At 43.7% G+C, this 24,782-nt stretch overlaps 1 protein-coding gene and 1 long non-coding RNA gene across 6 annotated transcripts in view; one reads left to right on the forward strand and one right to left on the reverse strand.

The window, feature by feature from the left end:
• The window catches only part of GALNT7 (polypeptide N-acetylgalactosaminyltransferase 7), a 71,962-nt gene extending 66,450 nt beyond the window's left edge, over positions 1-5,512 (reverse strand). For 2 of the 3 annotated variants that reach the window (XM_083835059.1, XM_083835058.1), the window contains exon 1: positions 5,280-5,508. In XM_083835059.1, the coding sequence (XP_083691185.1) occupies positions 5,280-5,399 (120 nt within the window). In that variant the 5' untranslated portion in view covers positions 5,400-5,508. Of the gene's footprint in view, positions 1-5,279 lie in introns of all 3 variants that reach the window. The other variant, XM_083835061.1, reaches the window with a different exon arrangement.
• LOC310899088 lies at positions 1-23,719 on the forward strand. 3 transcript variants are annotated; one of them, XR_014583980.1, is made up of 4 exons: positions 5,388-5,527; positions 10,303-10,412; positions 11,571-18,971; positions 20,961-23,719. It is a non-coding gene; the product is annotated as an uncharacterized lncRNA (long non-coding RNA). The 3 variants fall into 3 exon arrangements; XR_014583979.1 differs by lacking the exons at positions 5,388-5,527; positions 20,961-23,719 and adding an exon at positions 1-4,822 and having other exon boundaries at positions 11,571-19,216; XR_014583981.1 differs by lacking the exon at positions 20,961-23,719 and having other exon boundaries at positions 11,571-19,216.
• Positions 23,720-24,782: the final 1,063 nt, after the last annotated feature.

Consider the following 24,782-nt stretch of genomic DNA (forward strand, 5'->3'; position numbering starts at 1 on the left):
AAGAGAACAGAGCCACCTTTTATCCCATGTTGCGGATGCTGCCAAAGGTTCCCTGGATGATCTAGCAATCTTTCTCCAGCAATGGGATTCTTAAAAAGCAAGCATCAGCCTTAACATCTTTAATTTTTCTGCTGTTCAGTTATTTAATTTACATTAATCACAAATGGTAATACTTGGGGCTAGAATAGGACAACGGGAATCTCGTCATATACATATAAAACGGTACTAAACTGCTCCCTGCAGAAGAGTAGGTTTTTACATAAGTAATAGCCCTGAGATAACGAGTTATTTACTTAACTTATTGCTAGCGATTTTTATGATGGAAAGGTTCAAGAAAGTTTTAATACAATCTATGCATATATACACAAATTGCAGGAATTATGTAAGGCTTTTTTTATTTCTTCGCATTATTCAGGAAACTACTCTGTGGTCACTTATTCTGTAACATAACTGGAAGCATTTGACAAAAGACTTCATTTTTAATAAGACAGGGATTGGGGTTTTCACACTCTCCCAAGGGTGACAGATTTTTACAAGCTTTTTCAAAGCCAGTTTAGATGAAAGCACACATTAAAAACATTAACATTTAACATCTCAAAACATTTTGCCTATTACTGTCACTAGCAACACAAAAGATTACTGTAATAAACCAGGGGGCAGGGAGGGGGGAGTGATGTTTACTTGCTAGAACAGCAACACTATCAATCAAAAAGCTACACTATCAAAAGCTACAGCAAGCTCTCTGCCTCCCTGCGTGCAAATTTCAAACAAAAGTTGGTGAATTTCTACAAATTCTACACATTTCCCAATGTATTCACTTCTGCTGAGCATCAGGCAAGAAGCAGTGACTCGCTGGGGCTTTGATCATGAGAGGAGGAAAGCCTAGGTCTGGCCTCGTGCCCCAAGGGAGCTCTGGCACAGAAAGCAACTGACGGCACTGAGCTTTCAGGTATCACAGGAGCGGCAGCGCCAATGCAGTGCTCCTTGCCTCAGGTCTCACCCAACTACAGGAAGGCAAACCAGTATATAAAAGTGATCACAAGTATAGTTAAACACAGTTAGCAATTGTAGAGAGACTACCTTGCTGCTTGACTGCTTGCTTGCCATGATGCATCGCGTGTTGACCACGCTCACATTTCTTATCTTAGGCTTGAATCCCTTCACAACACAACACCACTGCTCCCATTGCATCAGATTTATCATCTTATTCCAGGCTCGGCTCCCGCCTTTCCTCCAGTAATGACATCAACTTCAAATTCCCCAATTCTCCGTTTCTCTTCCAAGCCCATTTGCTTTTACTCCTTAAGGGAAAGCAGCAAATTTCTGCTGGGACCTCCACCGCAAAGAATCTAATTTAAACCACAATAACACTTCAAGTTCAGCCTGCAACTTGTCATTAAGTCCTCAGTGACAATCCAGCCAAGGCGTACAGGATATTAGTGGTCTTTAAAGTGGGGGAAAAGAGGTGTCACGAGAAAAGTCAAAAAAAATCCATTTGCCTTTTTTTTCTCTCTTCCTAACTCCTCCTCCAAAGCATAAAACCTCCACTTTCCAGTGGCCACGTGAGATCTGTAGCATTTAGCCACCAGGTAGCTGGCTGCGAGCTGTTCCTTGAGCCAGTGAATGCGCCAGAACCGCACCTGGACCAGGACCCTTCCCAAACTGGGGGCCCTGCTCCTCCTTTAGGACAGCTGGCAGCAAGGAGAGCTGACTGACCCCTACACAGGTGCCCAGGGGTGGATGACTAGGAGCCTGCCAGCAGCTGGGATGCAGTAGCTATCAGCTAGTGGAGGCTGGGGAACACCGTGAGTTTTATAGTGTCTCAGAAGCACTAGGTTCCCAGATAGGAGTTTACGCAGCACATGCTGAGATTTCATCAGGAACATTTTCCTCACTGCACATGGGAAGTGCTCAGAACATGGCATTTGTTTTATGGTTTTTGCTGTCTCAGCACCACATTTCTGACCTGAGCAAAGTCAGCTGCATACTTCCATCAAATCTTTTATGAGCTTCCTAAGCCACGGATGATAAAACATGCTGGATGCTCTCTCTTTCTTACTTTCCTTCATAGGGACAAACAAATAGGGTCATCTCTATGACCTCCCTGCAGTGGTCCAGCAAAGACTAGAAACCATAGGAGACCACTAATTACACTGCATCACATAAACTATGAATTTATGAATTATGAATTAACTATTTATTTATTTACTATGAAGCATGCGAAGTTGTATCCAAGCTTTGCCTCAAGTAGGCTAAACAGATTTTAAAAAAAAAACACAAACAATTACACATTTAATTAAAAGCTTCTGAATAGTAATTCAGTCACTATAACTCTTTGTAATTGGTCTGATTTAGAGAGTTAAAGTTGACCTATACTAAGCTTACATAAGGCTCCTTCCAGATACGCTGCTTTCAACTTCTCAGCCGTGAATCTTTCTTTACCTTTTCAGTCCATTGGCTCTGCCTGCTGTACTCCCACTTCTATTCTCTCCTTGACAAAACCAGATTTTAAGGCTGTACCTCCGAGGCTGATCATTAGCAACATATCCCACTTGAGACCAGCAAGCACCATAGCTGGGATCCCTACAGCAATCTTCTTACAATGAATGGCCTCAATCATCTCCTGCTGGCTCCAAAACTACCATGCCTTGGTTGAGAAGAGCACAAACTCTAAGAAAACATCCAAAAGACCCCACAACGTGTACATAATAATCTAACCAAAGATTTTGTCTAATCTTTTCTTGCAGCTATAAACAAGAATGCGTGCATCCCTACCTAAATCTTGGGTACCTTTTTAAATCCTTGTTATCAGATAGCTAATGTCTTTACTTACACAAAAACAGATACTTACTTAACCTCTCCCTCTGGATCCTGCAAACATTTTTTTCTTGAATGCATCTTGCAGAAACAAAGCTGTACAGGCTGATTATCTGGAAAAGTGTATTGTTTCCTCAAGTTCCAAATATGCTTTCAATAGCAGCGAATACATCAATCTGTGATAGTCTTCTACCAGAAGGGAAAAAGAAATGCCTTATCTCCACCTTTCTGTATTACTGTTATTAATTGTGCTCTCTCATTTCCTTCCTAAATAGCCGCTTCTCCACTTTCACTTTTCCTTTGGAAACTCTGCACCTCAAGTCATCTCACTTCTCTAAAAGACCACTGAAATCTTTTAAGATCAACAGAAAAAAAACCACACACACACAATATGGTATTTGAAGGTAGAATGCACTGTTTTGTTTTGTTTTTAAAAAAGGTACATAGTTATAGAACTACTCCAAAATCTTCAGTATTATTGCCTATCCCATCCCCGTCAGCTGCTATAAGCAGGAAAAGATTCACGCTTGTGAAGATAAAAAGAACAAGGCAGCAGAACTCTTCAGCTTTGTTTCTTTAATGCCTGGGTGTTATTAAAGTTATGCTCCAGGCTGTGCCCGGGCTTACAGTGCAGAGAAGGAAAGGTACTGCCCAAGGTTAGCTATAAAAGTTAAATTGTTGGCTAGACCTTTCAGGAGGAGGGTGTTGTACGGAAAGAAGAATTATTCTGTTATCTGCAGCCACCAGCAGAGCAAATACACGTGTTGGCATGACCGAGCAGAGCGCAGGCCGCATGCCCCGCAGCGCTGGGCCCTATTACACCCCAACCTGCAGAAAGCAGGCACTGTACCGAGGCACAGCCCATCCCCAGGTGCCACAGGGAGCATCCCCCTGAGTCTTGGGGCAGGCAGCCTTTTCCTACCAAGCAGTGTGCTCGGAGGTGCCCCGGCATTTCCCCAGAATATGCCAAGGCACAGCCAGCAGTGGGCACAGCCACTGCTTACACACTGCTTCTTCACTAGGATCTGTTACCTGAGAGGCTGCTCAGGAGGCAAGCAGTCCAAAGCAAAACACCAGTTTAGAAATGACACCACCATTTCCTACAAAACGATGATAAAACGTGTTGTTCGCTCTCACATACATCACGGTGATAAGCAAACGGCTGATCTCGCTAATGAACCACACGTTCTGTTTAGATTTCTCTTTGACAGTGTTTACTTAAGAGAATTATATTTGCTCCCAACAAAGGCTGAATTATTTCTTGAGGTGGCTATCACAGATATTTCTTCCTGCAGCCCAGACGGAGGTAATCAAGACAGACCACTGCTTTATCAGGGACGGGCTGAAAAAACTCTTCCCACTCATTTATCTCCACACATGCAAGTGAGAAGGGATTTCCACATTGGGACTGGCATGTCAACTGAGCTTGATACAAGGTTTCAGCTCAAAAGTATCCTTCAGGCTGGTGGGAAGGGGTAGCCTGAGTCAGTGTAGCACTCATAGAAATCCCAGGCTGCTGGGAGTGCCATAGCTCAACTGGGGCTCCTGGGGCAGCCACCTAAGGGCGGGCACTGCAAGGCCACGCCGCTCATCTTGCTCACCCCGAGGATGCCCGCTGGCGGGCCTGTTTCTCCTTCCTACGCAGGATGAGTAATTCAACCGCTTTTGATGTGAAATGTTTATTTCTTGACATTTTCTCAGGAGATATGGAAGCAACATTTCTGAAGAATTCTCCGTACGCAGAGAAGCCCGCCTTGCGCCGAGAAGAGCAGATTATGGGAACTCCAACACTTAATAAACTGTGTATCTCAGGAAAAAACCCACTACGGCCTATTATCTCAGCAGTAACTGCCAAGATACAGCGAACTGTGAGAGCTTCAGAAGACAGAGCATCTGCCGAAGGAGCCCAAAGTCATTTTCGGTGTTAAAAAGCAAGAATTATGCCAGCTCGCTCGCCTCGCCGATGAGTCAAAGCAGCCCACCGGAGAGGACCGAGCGTACGAGCGTAAGACCTCTCCTCCCCCCATCGCTAGGCGATGCTGTGACTTTTCCAAGCCCCTCTGACGATCCCGCTTCGCGCGGAGCTCCCCGGGGCCCGGCGCGCCCCGAGGCTCCCAGACACCGGGGCTCGGGGGGAGCCCCCGCCCGGGGCACCGCCGCCAGGCAGGGGCCGCGGCGCCGGGGCCCTGGGCCAGCTCCGGCCCCCCCGGGCGGTGCCGCGGGGCCCATCCGGAGCGCGGCGCCCCCCGGGCCCCCTCCGTGCCCCCCCCCCGGCGGCGTTGGGCCGCGGCGCGGCGCCTCCCGTGCGGATGCGGGGCCGGCCGGGGCTGTCCCCGCCGCTCCCCGTGTCGGGCCTGCAGGCCGCGGCCCCGGCGGCCGCCCCCCGTTATCTCCAGGCTGGCCCCGCGGCGTCCCGCCCGCCGCCCCCATCCCGCCCAGCGGCGCCGCCGCCGCGCACTCACCCGTCCCGGGGGAGCCGGCTCCTCGGCGCGGGGCGACAGCGAGGACCAGAGCAGCAGCAGCCCCAAGAAGCTGCCCGCCAGCAGCACGGCGCGCAGCAGGAAGCCCAGCTTCAGCCGCATCCTCCCGCCCGCCCGCCCTCTGCCTCCCGCCTCCCGCCGCCGCGCACCGCCGGCCTTCCGCCCCCCGCCCGGCTCGACACGGCCCGGCACGGCCCCGCCGCCTGCCCGCTCCTCGCCCGCCGCTGCACGTATAAACTTTTTTTCCTCCCCCCTTCTTTTTTTTTTTTTTTTTTTTTTTTAAATCTTTTTTCCCTCCCCCTCGCTCTCCTTTTCCCCTCCTCCCCGTTAGCTGCCTGCCTCCCTCCTTCCCTCCCTCTTCGCCGGGGCGAGGCGAGCAGGAAGGGGCGGCGGCGGCAGCGGGCGCCGCGGTTCCACGTGGCCGCCCCGCACCGAGCCCCGCACCGGCACCGAGCCCCCAGCCCGGGCGGGGCCCCCGCTGCACCTGCCGCAGCCCCGGGCTCCACCGCGCCCCCGCAAAACGAAAGGGGAAGGGGCCCCAGAACTCCCCGAGCGCTGCGTGGGTGCATACGGGAGGGGGTCCTTTATCGATTTGTCCCCCCCGCTTCTCTTTTCTCGGGGTGTGCCATGGGGCACTGGCTGGTGAAAATCCAAGTGCAGCGTGAGCGCAGTGATGGACATACAGCTGGGCGAACACAGGCCCCATTAATTACTGAAGGCAGCCGGGGCAGAACGGTGCTGGTGTGCGTTCAGGACAAGCCTGTAAAGTCAACACATTTTTCTTCAGGGTAGCAGATTGTGGAGGAGATTGCAGAGATCTTATCAGCCTGAAGCTTTGCATGTATTTCGTTACTAATTTTCTGCATTAAAAGTTAGGCATCCTATTTCCGCCTTTGAAAGGCTGTCACACGCATGCACACACACACAAACCTGATTATTTGAGTCCTCCACAAAGCACAGTAATGTAAGGACAATACTCCCCATGTAACACTTTTGCCTTTTCTATACGCTCAGTAATATCCGCTTGTTTTGACATTTTTCAGCCTCTTTTTTTCCCCTGTGTGCATTGTGAGTATATCAGATCCAGCAATCCTGAACATTAACTTTCAATGATAAGCACTGTAGAAATAAAACAGGATATTACACCCTGAACAGGATCACTTTGGAGGAAAAAAAGAAACAGAGTGACCTTTGTAGCTGACACACCTAGACACAGAAATCTTTGTTTATTCGTATAACCCGTGCAAGTGCTATATAGCACCCCGTGATCCTTCCCCACGCTACAAGGTACGAGGCAAGGGAAGGCAGCACTTACAGCATGGGCAACAGCTCTAACCCTTACAGCTGTTTGCACGGCCCTCTGACTTCCACAGGGCTGGAGGAGGGGTCCCCAGGGGTGTTTTCCCCAAGCTCCCTCCCCATTTGTGATGGCAGTGACCACACTGACATTTCCACATGAAGGCTCCAGTGCCTGTTTTTGGGATGACAACAGCACTTGCACAAGGCTGGGGGGTGGAAGCTCCCGACTTCAGGAGACCTTAACTGCAGCAAGACGTGGCTTAGCCTCCCTGGGCTTAAGTCTCCATTTTGGGGATCCCTTTCTGTTCTCCTGTGCTGGTGCACACTCAAGAAGAAGAAATAAATCGCTGAAAGCGCTGCACAGAGGGTGGCGTACAGCTGGCTGCGGCCCTGGGAAGCTGCTCTGCTGCTGCTTGTCAAAGCTGAGTGACAGGGACAGGGCTGCCTGCGTGCCGGTCAATACTACACGATTTCACATTTGTAAGGTTGCCCACCGATTTTTTTTTTTTTTTTAATAAATGGAGGCTTACATCCTGCCGATACCCATGAATGAAGGGCACATCCAAGACCACGCAGTGCTCCCCGCTGGAGGATGATCCCACGTGTGGCCGGGCTCTGCTTCCCAGGAGCCCGGCACCCGGCCATAAGTCAATTCCCCTTCAGCTGCCCTCGGGCAGCAGCTTCCTCAGCCGGCAGCCCTTCCCCACGGAGGAGGAGCAGCCGATGCCCGCTGGGAGGCAGTGCGGGCCCGGGGACGGGGCCCTGGTGCCAGCCCCTGGGCCGGCTCGGCCCCGGCAGGGCTCCCCGAGGGGGCTCCCCCTTCCCTTTGCTGTCCCCTCGCCCCAGGAGCGCCGGCCGCCCGGCCCGACGCCAGAGGGCCCAGGTTAATGCTGACCTTGGCAGTAATCTTCTGCCCCGCCGAAGGCATTTGTTTTCATTAGGGACGAGTTGAAGTCTCAGGTTCCGCACTCTTCGTTCCTCCCATGGAGTAAAGTCCCCCAAAATACCCGCAGAACATATTTTTGCTCTTGCCAAACTCATATGGCTGAGATAGAAAATTCAAATTAAAGTTGCCTTTGGATTGTCTCCAGTAACATTCAGAAACACTTTAAAAAGTCTTTTATGACCTGGAAGGGGAGAGAGAAAAAGAGAGAGAGAGGGTGTTAAACATGAAACTTTGCCTCTCTCATTTGCAAAAGACTGTACAAACCACAGTGCTTTAAGCGTCTAGCTCAAACTAAAACAAGAAACAATCCTGACTGTTATTAGGGGCTTAATCAACTTCTGTCAGCCTGATACTCTGTCATTCAAATGTTTCCAGCAGACAGGCACTGTCATAATGTTTGGATCTATATGTGGACGCGTCTACTGTTTGCTGCACCAAAATCATATGTTCCTTTCTGCACATGCCTCCAAATAAATACCCGGCAGTGTTTAAGTCACTGCACACCCTCACCGCTCCTGAACCAAGACCTTCGATGACCTGGGGGTGAAGGATCCGATTACCAATCCCCTAAGCCATTCAGTTGCCTTATTGCTGAGGATTTGGGGGATGGTGTCTGCAGCAGGGTCACGGGCAAATGTCAAAACCTTGTGCAGTCACCTGCGCCGGGGAAGTGTCAGTATTTGGATATGCCTCTTAAGCATTGTCGTGAATATTTGGCCACAATAAAGGCCTCTCTTGAACATTAATGCAGTCTTCGAAAGGAAATGCCTATAGACTTCAGTACCTATCAAAATGAAAATCATCTAGTGCAAAGTTCCATAATACAACAAGCTGCTGTAAAGGTTTCAACACCCCCCCCCCCCCCATTTTGCTCATCTGCAGATTTTCTTCAAACACAGTCCTCCTTTGTCAAGCCTGCAGCTCCGAGACCAACTTCCCTTTCTGCTGAGTGCAGCAAGCACAGATCACAAGGCTTTTTCACGAGTCTGTAAACAGTGCTTTGAAATTTGCAATGAATTGTAGACCTCAAGCAATTTCACTTTCCTTAGAAGTTTCCAGAATTAACTACCAACACTTCATTTAGCGCAGTATTTCACGATAGGATATACTCCAGGCTTAATATAACAGCAAACTTGGTCATGCTTTGATTAGAGAAGAAATTGCTGGAAAATGCCAGCTGATAGGCAGTGGCTCGCTTTCCTAAGCTGAATGCCCTGAATACGAGAGGGCTGGTTTCATTTTAACATGGCTTTTAAAGGGTATTGGCATGTCTATATTTTTAACGGCAGTGGCATGTCTATCTTATGAATTATGTATTACAAAGCATTTGTCAGTATTACGATATATACCTTAGTGCACATTTCATCACAGGATCCCAAACTTCTGTACAATTCATTAATGCAAAAACCTTGTACATGGACAGGATCTGTAGTAGCCTCGTGGGAGGTGAAAGAGTAGATGGAAAGAAAATTTGCCAGGCTGGAGAAGCACGGTACCCAGGAAATGGTCTGGGAAGGAGCGGTGAAAGGCCCTGTACACCAGTCAGCTGTGTGTCCTTCCATCTGCTGCTGTGTCCTGTTTCGGACAGAGACAAAAGCAACAGTGACTGGGTTTGCATGGCTGCACATGGTGACACACGAGGGGCAAGCAGCCTGTTGGCTGGAGCAATGGTCCTTAAAATGTTTCCTCTGTCTCCTGCCTCCGGTCCAGTGAAAACTCTGCCTGCATTCAATTGCTTTTCCCAGCCCTTCCCAACTTCCCTGCTCCATGGTCAGATTTGTGGAGTTATTTGCATGTAAACAATTATCTCTGAACAAAGCTGATGAGGTTTGACACATTGCTGCTTTGGGTCTAAGGCAAGCTGGCCATTGGCACTTACAGAAACGTTGTGAAGAGCATTAGCACGGAGCTGTTGGTGTCAGCCCTACACCGAGCTCTGTTAGAGGCTCACCTCCCTGCTGAGGCTGTCCTCAGCACAGGGACACTCACGCAGACTCTAGGTTAATGAGGCATTCACCAGCTAGGACAATTCAGAAGGACAGAATTTGGCATACACTTCCATGGAGATAAAGCTGTACCTTAAATATTAACAGCATATGTATATTTAATGTGGGAGTTGATAAAAAACTGAATTACAGGTTTTAAAATTCTTCTTAATTTCTGCAATTGTTTAAAATGTGCTTTAGTCAAACAAGTGGCTCTCAGTAATACTTAATACATGCTTTTGCAAATTAGACTGAGGTATACTTCATCCTCATTGTTTGGTGTTCGTGATCTCTAATCTTTAGTACAATTTTTCCTATAATTCTCCTTTATCCCCCAACCCCCCCCCCCTTTTTTTTTTTTTTTTAAGCCGGAGCTTTAGCACTGCATGCCCTACCAAAAATTATTCTTCAGCATTTCACCATTTGATTTAATGCTTTTGGCACAGCGCAGTTTGCCTCCTTTGCTTTTTCTGTCACTTTTATGAAGAACACATTATGAAGTTCCTGTCATTATATTTAGCCCCCATACTCCTGTCATGCCTACTTAGTCAGTTTTCCTCCCGCAATATCACCTCTAGCTCATCCTATATTTTATCACACAACAGTAAGTGAAGCTCATTATTTTGTGTTGTTCTGTATTCTACTCATGTCCTGAAGACTAGGTGGTAAAAAAGAAAAAAAATCTATATATTTTTTTCAGATGCACTTTCTGGTATCGAGCACCAATCAATGTTTATGGCCGATGCTGTACTATTAATATTGCTTTTGTCTACAGAAAGTTAACCTCTTTTGGATTTGCAAGTCCTCAAGAAATCCATGCCGCGATGCCTGTTGACAATCCTTGACAGATTTGGATCTCGTTAAAGCAGGAGATGGAATGGTCTGGTACGTGGGTGTCTCATTTAAGTTTAAGGAGAACTGGAATGATTCTGAGCATGACTTAGCCATTTCAAAAGTAAAAGAAAAATACATATTTTAAATGACTTTATTTTAGGAACTCTCACCTGTATTTTGAACCAGATGTAAGAGCAAGTATTTTGGATCCAGAAAATATCCTTTTTCAGGTTGACATATTCCTGAAGACTTAGAACAGAAATTAACTGGCATCATTTCCTGAATCTAGGGCAGGAAAAATTGAAATATGTTGCTGCAATTTCTGTTATGCTGAAAAAGTGAACGGTGTAAACACCCACATTTCAGATGCTGATTTACTTTTCCTAAAAACCTTTTAAAATCTAGCAAATTAGAAGAGTTAATTCAATGAAATTGATGATTTGAACAAAATCTGAAGTACCTTTGAGGTACAATATGAAATATTTTACAAACAACTGTAAATAAATTAGATTTCCATATTTCTATGGACAGTTTATTGTTGGTCTGTTAATAGTCTAACATAACATTATTATTATATTAAGATTCTTATTCAAGATAGTCTGTTATGTTCAAAATTAAACAAGACAGTTACTGAAGTTAATAATCGTTAGTAAAGCATTGGGTAGGTTTGGTAAAGTCAGCATGTTAAATCTGAACAAGATAAAGCCCTAAGAGGCTTTGTAGGCAAGTAAGAAGGACAATCAAAGGTTGTTAAGTTGAAAAATATGGATGTGCAACAGTTACTAGTCACTAAAACAACTATCTGTTGTTGTTCCTTAGCCACAGGATACATGAGCAGAAAGAGTAATTTGCCTTGTTTTACATAAATACGTGAAAGGTCAATTAATAATGACTTAATGATTAATAATAAGTCCAGTTCAAGAGATAGATTTATGCATTAACACTGAAATAATAGCACCAGAATAACATCATAGAGGTAAGTCAGACTGGTTTTCCAATTGGGTTCCTTGGGAACGTGGAAGGTGTGTGGTGTAATGCGAGGTGCCTGCAGCTGACAGCAAAGTAACACTATTACCATTAGTCATGTAAAGTTTGCAGATCCTCACAGCCTCCATCACAAATCCATTACTCAAAGTCAAAAGTCTTGGTAGCAATTAAGCATAAAACTATCACTAGATAACAACTCCAAGCTTTCTTACTGTTTTGCAGGCTTCACAAACTGAGTCTGACATTACAAGTGGATGCGAAGCAATGCTGGGATACTAAGTGGCCTCTGTTCCCACGGAGTTGCTATTTGGAGAGAAATTCTTAAACAATAGATTATTTCTATTATGTATAATCTGACACCAAGTTGTATTGATTAAGTAATTGAGTGAAATGATTCTGTTATAAAAGACATGTTTTGTGGGAATTGCTTGTGAAATTGCAGGCAGTAGCAGCTGTTGGATCATAACACTGCACATATTCAAGTCTTTTACTAAATATAATCATAAAGAAATAGAATTTACAAGGTTTTTAGTACAACATGCAGACGCATCATTTTTTGGGGGAAGTTTCTCCTTTTCCTCGGATCCATAGCTACATAGATATCCTTACTTGATATGAATTAAACAATTTCAAGTGTGGACAGTTTTAGCTCAGGTATCAATATAGACACACATGCACAACTGTAATAAGGTTGTCATCTTGGCAAGCTGAACTCCACTGCTTTTTAGTCACCTGTGAGAAGTAATAGTGACAATGGCAGGATCTCATCCACCTTCACATACTGCGGGTTTCCAGCTCTCTCAGTTCACTATCATTCAACTCCCTTTTCTGATGTACAACTGCAATGACAAACTAGTTGGCTGAATAGTCCAATGAAGCCAAAAACATTCTGAAATTCCAAGGTATGTGCAATTAGCTGGAAGCAGATCTCCAGTTTGCACTTTTATTTTAACACCAGCTCAAGTAAGTCTTTGTTCTGAGTAGTTTGATCCACCTGGGGATATCCTATAGGCGAAGGGAGTTTAGAAGTTAGTTGCAGTTCACAGAGTAAGTGGTAAAAGACTCATTCCAATTGACATTATTTCAAACTGAACAGAAGAATCAGCAATTCATTCCTATTCCTATTCATTGACTCTTTGAGCAATGGAAACTGCTCCTCTAAGCCTTAGGTCAAAGTGAAGTTGATTCCATTCCTTGTTTACCATCAACAACCTTGACATATTGGAATATAACTAAAAATGAATGCAGTATCTGTGTAACTAATTATTCTCCCCCACACTCCCCCCGAAACGGTGCTTTAGGACAAAAGCTATAGGAAAACTGCACAGCCTGTTAAAGCATGGTGATCCTCAGCAGAGCTTTGTAAACTCTTGGCTAACTGCTTGAAAAAGCTGGTTGACTTCTTATTAACCTACAAGATTCACGAAGATAAAACTTGTTTTCAATACGTTTTTAGATTTGAATGAGTAGGATTATAATATGAACAAAAACTAATTTAACAATTTGCCTCTTTCAGGCTTTTATGCAACATCTCTCTTCAAACTTGCCCTGCTAAGCCTTTGGTGTCAGAGTTGATTAACACAAAGGAGGAGATAGAGGCACTGTTCCTCGCAACATTTAGGTCAGCGCTGATACTCTCCAGCATGTATCTAGGCCACGTCTAATTAATCCCAGAATATTCCATTGCTGCCAGTTTACCTCTGCCAGCTTCTCCCACGGAAACCTGGCAGCAAAGATTTTTACCTTAGGTGAGGAATTTCCCTTTTCTGAAGGCAAATGGGAGATTTTTTTTTTCCATAGTCTAATTATTTAATGTTTATGCAACAACTTATAGAGCCCTTAGGATATGAAGTATTTAGTAGGGTTGAATACCTCTACTCGAAATTAGGGGAGTTTTCCCATCAACTTAATTAGAGCTAGGACTTCAACCTCAGTTGTGTTGGGGATAAAGCTGACCAACTAGGGCCTTCTCATTTCTAAATTTGATACTGCTAGTCAAAAGAATCACTTCCCCCCCCCCCCCCCCCCCCTCCTCCCGTATGCACGGTTAATCAAACTAAGACCAGAAAATAGAGGAGATCAGCAAAATAAGAATGTCACAGAAAAGCCTACTGCAGATGAGAAGTTGAGGGGCTGAACTGTACTGTGCACTTTAAACTGTCATCTACAGACTTCTATGGTCATTACTAGGAATTACACAAGTGGTTTGCAAATATACCCACAAGCTCAGGGAAGTGCTTGAATCGAGACAAACTGCCCCTGTGAAGCAGTGGTGTCAAATAAATAAGCCAGCACACTTACTGAACAAAGGATACCCTTTTTCCATGTTTTGTGCATCACACTGGTGATGCACAGAATCACACGTATCACGACGCTAAAACCAGAGCATTAATTAGAATGCTCCATTGATATGCAATTATGCAGGGTGCTGAGTGTCGGAAGCAGCACAACGACTGCAGCCTGAGGACAGAGTTAGTGACTTTTTAAATCAGTGCTCCATAAATGTGCTCATCTCGTATGCACAAAGTCAGGTGATTTTTTGTACCTGATGATGAAGCGCTAAAAGACAAGACAAATTATTACTTGCAGAACAAGAAATGCCTGTTATTGTGCATCTATTGATATGCTCTTAAAATATAGACCAAGAAAAGCACAGACATTTTTGTAATGAGTGAGGTATGTTTTTGACCCCACCTTCAGTTTTTCCAATTATGTCCTTACAATCTCCTTTATTTAAACATAAAAAAAAAAAACAACTGCATTTGATACAGCACTGTTATCAAAATCCTCATTTAAATGCTTCTGATACCTTCAGAATTATGTAATATTTCAAATGTAAATAAGATGCAGATTTTTTTCACATACTTGTTTTCCTCTCTTAAGTGGGTTGATTACTAAAACAGGAAATGTTATTCATAAATGCTTGATACTGGCATATTTTTTAAAAAAAGGTAATAATAATAAAGATGCTTTTCAACACGATTCTTTTTTAAAGGAAAGAGCCAAATCAGCATCCACCACCAGTTTAACGTGCGTTAAGATTTACCTGCCCTTCAAATGTGTGGCGGTGAGCCAGCTGATACCTACATTACCATGCCTCACATCTATATACAGAATTTTAGAAGTCATCTCATGTTTTAGCTTGCAATAAAACTATGAAAGCAGATTTTCTGAGATGTAGGATGCATGTACTTCAGCAAAGTGCCTATGGATGTATCACGTTCCCTAAAGCTGTGAAAGTACCGAGTCCCACTGTCTTGCATTTAATGATGACCCCACAGATAGGTGATAAAATGATGTCATTTAGGTAAAGATGCACACAGGCTGGTGATGTGATATTAATGATATTCCACGTTTGTGCAACCAGTCATGATTCACAGTGCTCTTTCACCAAAGTCTCCTACTGTGGTATTGGACTTGAGCGTGGGAGAGGGACTCCCATCTTCTTCATCTTGGCCATGCCTCTGGTTGTATCTCAGAGCCCTTTAGTTGCATGTAGTGGTGTGCATGGCTGCATGACAGCAGCACTATGGACAGAGGTAGATGGGCACTGAAGATAGGAGTTATTTGAGCAGATTAGACTGGGTCTAAGCTTAGTGTTATTACCCTGTCCACTGCAGAACAACAAACTCATTATTCAAAAAGAGTATTAGTCAAAGGTAACTTAAAAATTCCCTACTTTCACGAGTCTGGATTTTGGACTCTGCTAGGCATAATTTTCATTGCAATACTTACAGAAGTTAATTAAACATGTAGTTATTATTTTGCAATCCAAACAGAGATGTACTATTAACATAGGTGGGAGTGATCAATAACTTGGTCTCTCTGAAGAAGTGCATACAGTATGCAATTGTAATAAAAAGAGCTCCTATGTTGTTACGAGTGACTGCACAATTTGAACTGCTGTTGAAAAATTAAAATAGTTCATTGTAAGCCTCCTAGAACTTGCTTCATCTGATAACAATGTCCTCTCTGATCATTCAGAGCTTCTACCAAAGCCTTTCTTTACTGCTACTACCCTTTTGTTAGTCTGTAATTCCTGTTTTTCTCTCAATAAAAGTTATTGTTTTATACAAGTTCCTCATCATGGTACCCAACCTTGATACCAGGCTTTTCAGTTTTCCACTCAATTATCTGTGTACAGTTAAACGATATCCTCCTTTCAAGTATCCACAATAATCTCTATTATCAAGTGTTTTCCTACCCTATAAGTGCATGAAGAGGAACAGCAATAGCATCAGTGTCTACGCTGACCTTATAAACAAAGTTCACAGAGAAAAACCCTTATTGTTCTGAGGAGTTTTGTATCAAGGCAAAAAAAAGATACTGCTCTTTAGTTGGTTTTAACATAAAATTCTGGGGTTCCTTGCTGGTTATCCCAGGTCTGCAGCACTGTCCTATCCTACTTTTACAATAAAGTTGCATAGGTCAAGAATAGCATAATTTAAATTGATCTGGCCAGAAATGCTTAGCAGATGCATCTGGTTTTCTTCATTCTCCTGTGATGTCATGTTTCAAATCCAATACATTATTTTATGTATCCTGCTGTCAATGTTTATTCTTATGACCGTGAAACTCTCAGTGCTTCTCTATTCTTCCTCAATGCTGACAGTGCTCTGAACATGGCACCGGCTCACTGAAGCAATGCAAATGAAATAAGAGTAATCTTATAAATTAGTCTGCTTAATGTCAAGACATAGATTCCCTTGCCCTCTTGTTTGAGATTTCAGTATGCAAAATGCAAAAAGATCCTAGGAGCTCTGCAGCACAGCCAGGGAGTACAATGTTTGGATACTGCCATGCTGACCAGTTTCAGCTCTTTATTTATCTTTCTCTGCTGCCTTTTTGCTCTGTCTGTCGTGTACCTTTACCCTGTGTTTGCTCAGTGCAAGCACAGACTCATCGAGCCTGTTCCTAGAGCACCTGTAGGATGTTACACATGTCCTAATCCTGGAAGTAATTGAGATCTCAAGCACACACACACGTGCACACACACACCCTACTCACTTGGGAGTGCCAATATATTTTCTGTGGATACAAAAACCGACAGGAGTTTCAAAAGGCGTATCTACACTAATTAGAGTAAATATCTTTTGGATGCCAGAGCTTTCCAGATCAGCTCCCAAAGCCTGAACATTTATATTATACTGTTTATTTGAGGATGCATTTGAAAGAGAGTTTCAAATTCACGGCCCACCTCTAAAGCAATAATAATACTGTGAAAAATTTTGTTTTTCAATAAGCCAGCTTTCATAGCAAGTTGCAGCTTCCATTACTGGTAAGATGTTTAGTTCTCTAAGCCCGCTTAAGGCTTAGAGAATACCTGCAGCTGTTTGGTACCACTGATTGACACTGATATTTTCATCTCTGAAAAGGTAAGTGCTAACCTTTTGTGCATCGAACACTACATACTACTTTTTATGGTTGTATTTTAATAAGCTTCATCATTATTTTTATCCAATCATTCTTAAGGTCCACAGGCCAGATGCTGAATATGTATAAATCATGCAGCTTCAAATACATCAAAGAAACTATATTCATTCGTCCCAGGATTTGGCTCCCTACTTCCAGTTTTACCAGACTTTTCTTCTACTAATCTTGCAAATGCCTTAACCACATCCACTTCCTACTCTACCCCCTCAATCCCTTTCAAATACCTCCTTCTTAACATATAACCCCCCTGTAATTCTTCTCTTTTAAATCCTTTTCAATCCTATTTTTTCTTCATTTTTTTTTTTAAATTAGCTAATTGTTAGAAACATTTGTCACTCTTTGAAATTTTACTTCTGAATGTGTTGTGGTATGTTGACTCTGAGGGCTAAAGTTCCTAAGCAGCTTTCAGAATAATGAGATTTGTGTGCATGACTTCCATGCGCTACTTTGAAGATTTACTCTATAGAGTTAAAAGATTTTTAAGAAATCAGTTTCTTTATTACATTCACTTGTAAATACTGCTCAGAGTATGCATCCTTTATAGTCCTGTCACTCCTTTCTCCTCCAAGATACTTGCTGTGCTTGAAGAGCTTGTAAACGTATACCCTTAACACACAACTTTTTAACCTAAGGGTGTGTCATCCTTAGACATAGCTGATGCACTCAGCAGCTTTTGTCCAATTTACCCCCAGCCTGCACTTAACATTTGTGTGCATAACATATTTGCATTACAAATTCCTTTAGCAGGAAGCTTGTTCTCTTTCTCTGCATGAACAACATTTCCACTGCTACGTGGCAGTAACTTGCAGATACCTAACGTAAAGTACATTCTGATCCAAGACAGTACGCTTACCTACCACATTTCTGAAGTTAGCAATGTCTAAAACAACATTAAAGTGCCTGGGTTTCGCAGGCTGGCTCAGTTGCCCCAGTGTTCCTGACGTTTTATAGTTTGTGGGACTTTGTACCATTATTTCATACCAAGGTTTTCAAGATCTCGTGACAAGTAAATCTACTGAGCAATTAATTATTGCCTGCAGTATGTTTGACCTGGTAATTTGGGTTTGGTTTGCCGAGCCTGTACGTGGATAACTTTGTTCACGTTCGCTCTTGTGCTATAGCACAGCTATGTAAGTGTGCCATGTGGCTGGCTGTGCCGAACAAGGTGTGCTGGTTTCGGCTGCTGTGCCAGCTGGTCCCGGGTATTTGCATTGGCTCAAATAACACCGGCGCTCCCCTGTCCACACCTGCTGCTGTGTGTGCTCTGGCTGGGAACTGCAGCCTGGTCATTTATCTTAAACCCAAAGCCAGCACTCCCAGATGTGACTCAAGAGCATTTATTTATTGTCGCTTTTTTCCTCCTCCACCTGCTCCCCCCACCGCAACTAAACCACCTCCACCTGGGGTATTTCGCTGAAGCATTTTGCATCCCCCCCAAACATATTATTCCACTACTTCCTCCATATACAACATTTTGAATTCAAGGAGCTTTCAACTTACTGGCAGGCTTCTGGTTAACTAGCTGATTCTGTTAATAATGAGCCATATGAAATATAATCACACATAATTGGGGAAAAGGAATGTTAAGCAACTCTCTTGTGCCAAAAAAAGCAAGGAAGAATTGTTAAAAAAAAAAAAAGATACTACATGTAGAGGTTTCCATGTATGGCCTCAATTGCTTCCCCCTTTTCTCAGAGACTATGGGATAGTGACTTTACAATGACCCTGTTATAACAAATATACACACGTGCCTACACCATCGTTTGAGATCCAAGGTACCAAGACTTGTGGATTGGTGCTTCACGTGCTTTCATGTTGCTCCAAACTGTGTAATCATATTGTTTTTTCCATAATGAAGATGGCAAGAACCACAGATTAGATTAACTGTTCTCTGAAGAAAAAAATATTAGACTTCGCTGCAGACTTCCTGAGGACTCTGTTAGGGTTAGGGTTACTAGAATAACATGCAATACAGATAAATAGGAAAAGACAAAAAAAACAGATTAGGAAGATTATGACAGTTAAATATTTAACACCAAGTCTGTCCTCTGCACACGTAAATGTTTCTTTTTGTTTGTTCTTTAAGGTGTCCTGTACTCAGAAACACTTGCTTCCTTAGCATGCATTGGGAGTAGAGGAGTCTGTGGGAATGAGGATGTGGCTGAATCTTCAAATGCACATTCCCATCCAGTACGTTTTAATTTATCCTCTTTAAACACAGAAGAGGGGTGTAGGGGTGTGTGTGTGTGTGTCTTTTTTTGTTCATCCTGCTGCACAGCAGAGTCACTTTGCACAAGCTCTTTCAGAGAGGCGAAGGAAAGCAGACCCAAATCAGGTTTTTGTTCCCCCAAGAGGGCAGCGGGCCAGGCTGTGCTTGCTGCTGCACTGCGCACATTCAGCCTCTGCCTTGTTTTATACCCAGCAGTCTTAATACACCTTTGGGGGAAAAATGTTTTCCTGGTCAAAATAGTTACCATCAGATACAGTTTACATCATCAGTTATAGTTTACACAGGTCTAAGGAAGTGCTACCCAAATGCTTTAAGCACTCAAGAGAAAAGTCCTGCAATCATATACAACCATAAACATGACAGGGTGCATCAGAAACTTTACGTCTTTAAAAAGCTTTCCAACCAGAGGATGATCCTGCCTGGATCGGGTACATGGATAAAAACAAACAACAAAAACAGAGCTCTCTCCCTTCCCACATTTCCGCAAATTCAGCCTGTCATGAGAGGCAGACTGAGTTGTCTCTGGTGATACCAGGCCCAGCACTTTGACCAGTGTCCCTGGAAACAGCATGCTACATTTTACCTCTACTTTGACAGCAACTGTAGTGGAAGAATACAGAAAAGACACTGAAGGAAGCTATTTTTCTCCTTAGTGATGCCAGCCCTTGGAACTCATGGGCTTTTTCCACAAGGCCTCAGTCCCTGTAGCTTCATGAGTAACTTCTACCCATGGCAACTGCAGAAAAACCCCAATCTTCGCACCCTCACTCCAGAGCCCTACCACCCTCCACTCCCCCAAAACCTGCCAAGAGCTCAAATAGCCCTAAAGTCAACACTAACACATTAAGAATATAATTCATGAGGTAAACTTGTGAATTTTGGATGCCTGCCACCAGCAAACCATTTTGTCGTTCCAGCTTCAGAGCTGTGTCTCGTTACTTGGGAATATAGCTCTCCGGCTTTCTAAAGGTCTCTGGTGACCTTTCCTGGACTCAGCTGGCTTTTCAGCAGGGAGCACTTCTGTTGCTATGGCAGTGGGAGCCCAGGCCTGTGCTTCACTCACAAGGCCTGGGGAATTCCTTCGCAGGCATCGCTGCCACAAGCGAGACTGCAATTAGGCAAAGCCTTCAGGTATCGTAAAGACACTGCTGCCTGGGTTATCTGACATAGCATCCTTTACTGCAGAGAGATTTTGTGCAGTAAGTTACTATTTTGTGAATTTGCTAACTCAACTAGCACCCAAGTATGGGTTTTGGCACTCTCCAACATTTCTGCTCCATATAGTTCTTACCAGTGCTCTTTCTTATACTACACAGCAAATACTTAGCCATGGCTGTGTAGCCATTCGGCACATCTTTGTATCTGTTCAGAATTAAAAGATAGGAAATCTCCTTTTAATTAATGGAAGGAAAAAAAAAGGACTGTACTTGATCTGTCTTTAATGCTAGTCTGTTGAAGCTGCAATTATTTTCACCTGAGTGTTGAGAGAAGGAGAACATCAACAGGGAAGCAGAAGGGTTTCTATACCTTGCAGTCTTAGGGTTTTTTTTTTTTACATCAAATTTTTTCCTACTTTTCTTCAATTTTAATGAACTTGGAAAAGCTGATTTCTGACTCCTGCTTGCCAATAACTTATTTTAAAGAAAAATCAATGTGTACTATGATGGTATTTATTTGCATTTTAATTTCCATTGATACAAGATGTCAAATGAACAATTCCTGATTGCTAGCAATCAAGTCTTAGAGTTTACTCACTTTGTCTCTACTCTATCATAATAAAGCATGCTTGCAGGGGGGCTTTTTAGCACCCCAAATAGGCTTTAAAATACTGTAGGCTGCATGCATTTCTTGCTGCTATTAAGTTCCTCTCAGTATGCATACCTTTGCCCTTTGATTGCTCTTATTGTTGCTACGGTACTGCGTAACTTTGCATTTTGTATAATAACCAGGCCAGAGCTCTGATTGTGGCCAGCAGACATGCCCTGATGCAAAGCCTTAGCACCAGCAACGACTTGCTTCTGCCTCTCCTGAGCTTCAAATGTGCCAAGACACTATGCTTTTGCTTCCTTGAGCAAAGAAGGTCTCCAAAACTGAACAGGTAAAGTCACTGAGGAATCTCAGAAGGCCAACTATGATTCTATGGATCTGAAGTAAGTGAACCTTGCTGGATATACTTGAGAAACAACACAATGTAGGAGATGGAAGAAACAGCAAAACAGGCACCGCTACAGGACCGGGCACCACCCCATGCTGGGGCCATAGAGCAAGTGGGGCCTTGGATGAAAGAACTTCAGTGGGAGCAGGAGCTCATGTTGAAGGGCCAGGGCCTCCTTCAGGGGCAAATCTCCCTCACCCACCACGCTGCTTGTGCATGGAAGAGCACAGAAGGAAGCAAAGCAGAGCGTGTTGTCCTGCATGATGCTTCCTCACTGAATTCCTCAGGCTGTTTATTTTTGTTGGGGATATCAAATACCACTTGCATAATGTATGCCCTTTGCTTTGCTCTCAGGAAAGCAACAGCAAATTTTACCACAGAAAAATTGATCTCACTCTTCAGACATGCTTAAATGCAATTAAAGAATGTTTTATATACTATGCAGAAAATATAGCACGATTCAGCAATAAAGCTTTTTTTTTTAACTCGAGTTTTGATTTTTTTTTTTTATAATATTAATAATATGGACACCAACAAATTATTTCCCCAGGGTTCATGTTCTGCCTTGAACTATGAATTTTAAGTCAGAAAATAACTAGCCCAAACTTCATTAGTGCTGCATGAAACAAAGTCAATTACAAGAATGTGTCTCTTGGCTTTAGTAACATTAGCATCCAACAAGACAAATAGAGTTGGAAAAATAAGATGGGTATGGAATGAGAGATTTTTGAGCCTGCACTTCTAAAGAGGATGCTTTTGGGCTCCAGCCATTGTGCTGTCTCCCATGTAGACCTGGAAAGCAAAAATACTGCCAGCCCTCCAATTAAAGTGCACCCAGCCAGGTCCATTCTGGGAGCCCTTCAATCTACACTTAATCACCTTCACGATGACATGCATGCCTGTGCTTTGGTGCACTTGGCAGACACATACCGTACAAAGCTGCTATGTCCATACCCTGTAGGGCTGCCACCACCATCCCCAAGGCTGACCAAGCCCCTCCAGGAAGCCCTAGCAAGCACGCTCAACTTCAGCAGCTCCCCGACCCTGCTCCACAGAGCCAATGCAAAGGTGGCATAACACCACCTTTCCTGTTAAGCACGTCACATTCTTCATTCAACTAGGGCAGAAAATGACTAATTTTATTTTTTATTTTTATCTTTTAAAAAGCACTCCAACAACATCAATGCAAAATGCCCTTGTGCCTGTTTGCTCTGCTTGTGGGACACAGACAAGAGGTGGCCCAATGGCTCTTCATGATCTGTGCTCTTCCCCTCCCTCCCCACACCCTGCCACCTTGCCTCACGTGTCATTACCTGCCCCTGACCTATGGAAAAAACAAAGTCAGCAGGTGGGGGAAAAGTTCCCCTCCCAGATGATCAATGAGCTCATGGGCTTTTATTTTATTTCTTTTTGAGAGACAGAGAGAGAGAGAAAGAGAAGGAATAAGATCCATTCCCAACAAAAATGTTCTTGTTGGGTAAATGGTCTACAACCACTAGATTAACAAAGGCAAAGAGGTTAGGTTTTCTACCTTGCTTAAAAGCAGAACACTTACAAGCACGGACTGTTAAACTCTCCAGAAAAGTGAATACAGACTGTCAACTCAAAAAAAAAAAAAAGCAGAAGACCCTAAAGAAAAAAAAATAGGCATGCCTTACATGCCATATACTATAAAACCCACATGAAAACCTTAGTTTGAAAACAAAGCTGTAAGCTTTAATCATTTACACAAAAAAAAGTCAAACTGCTGTCAAATCCTCAGCAAATTGTTACTCTTCTGGGTAAATATTTTGTGATACATTATTGCCTCTTCACCTGAAATGCAAACTGAAAGGCAAAAGTATAACACCTATGCTTTGTTAAAAAATGAGCCACAGTATTTGCATATGCCAACCACTGTGATCAGACACCAAGTAAAGAATATTGAGGAAAACAAATAGCTGAAAACACCAGTTCACTTTGCTTCAAAAGAGCCATTTTATAAGAGAAAAAATTAGTCTAGGTTTACCTTGATGGAAGCTCTCAAGAGAGCTGAAAATATCATAGACCTTATTCATGGCTAGACTTGCCTTAACTTCTTCACGTTCTTCCTGACAATCCATCCTGAGAACTAGCACAGTTTCAGCCTTTTAAGAGTGATCTAGCTGAAGAAAATCTCAGTAAGCGGTCAGATGAAAGACTGATGAAAGAGGAAGGCTTCTTGCACAGAACAAAAGCTCAGCAACATCCGTGATACCAAAAGTAGATAGCTCAAAAGACATGAAATTTCTGCTTTTTGCTTTTCGTTTACTGGTACTTCCTAAAACAAAATGTGCTTTTCTAGTACTTTGCCTTTCTTAACAAAGTAGTAAACTCTCCTCTAATTACACCAAAAAAAGTTACGCAATAAATGTTTGCCAACCTGCCACATAGCACCACATTTTTCTAAGTCTACTGCCAGGTAATACACACAAAACTACCCTTTTTCCACCTCCTGCAGCTCTCAGAGGCTGTACCGTGTTGCCTATCAACTTCAGGCACTGCTGATGCTACCTAGACTGCAGGAAAAGTGTCTTTTCCTTACCTTTGCTGAAATGGCAGAGCAGTGACACAAATCGCATGGGCCTGCTGACAGCCAGCATGGATAGGCAGCAATGCCATTTTGCTTTGGCTCAGCAAAGCACGTGTTGCACTATCATCCTTGCCAAGGAGCCAGCACGCAGGTACAGCAGGCTGGGACTTCTCGAGCCAGAGCCCTGACGAGCAGGTTAGAAATCCTAAAAGGCAGGGGCACAGATCTCAAGTTCTTAGCATGCTATTTAGAAGAAATAAGTTGAAAACAATAAATGAAGCTTTCCATGTATTTTTACAGTCCTATATCCATTATTATTTAAGGTTTGTGGGACAATCAGCTAGTATCCCTTATCAGTACCACCTTCATAAGCTCTTAGCAGCAGAAACATTTGCATTTTCAGCAGATGACACTGCAGTTTCATCTTCCCACCCTTTCCTAACTCCCTGCCTTTCCCTCCCAACCTAGCTGTTATTTCACAAATAGGTAGTTCTTGCTCTCAGATCTAAGAAACAACTGCAAATATCTTCCTAAGTGTGCATACAGTACTGACACCTGATCTGACAGCAACAAATAATTTAGTCACTGACCTGATTTTGGGTTGGTGTGGTCTCCTTTCAAGTGTATGTCCCAGTGCTTGGAGAACCAATGATGCATCTTCTCTGAGGGCTGCAAACACAGATTTCTTAGCATGAAAGTGGTGGAGCCACAGCTGCTCACTAATCAGGTGGTACAAGCAGGAGTCCCTGAAGCAAAAGACCTCAAAAAATGAGAGAAAGTCTGTAAAGGCTTCATATACCCTTTAGGATGGCCTGTGGAGGAGTGGGATTGGTGAGGAGCTGGGTGATATGGGCTTGCTCAGGTGGCACCAGTTACCTTTGACCGCAACATCTGTCCCGGTGGTGCTGCTGGTGCCAGCACAGGCCCTCCTGGGTCACCTGAAGCACATGGGGTGGTCTAAGGAGGTGCCTTCTGGGGTTGCCCACAGATAATTGACTTTGCACTCAGTTTGACACCCTCTGCAGCATCCACTGCCCTGGAATGACCACCACAACACCCCCTCCA

The sequence above is a fragment of the Anser anser genome, assembly GCF_964211835.1.
Source record: "Anser anser genome assembly, chromosome: 4".
NCBI classification, from domain to species: Eukaryota; Metazoa; Chordata; class Aves; order Anseriformes; family Anatidae; genus Anser; species Anser anser.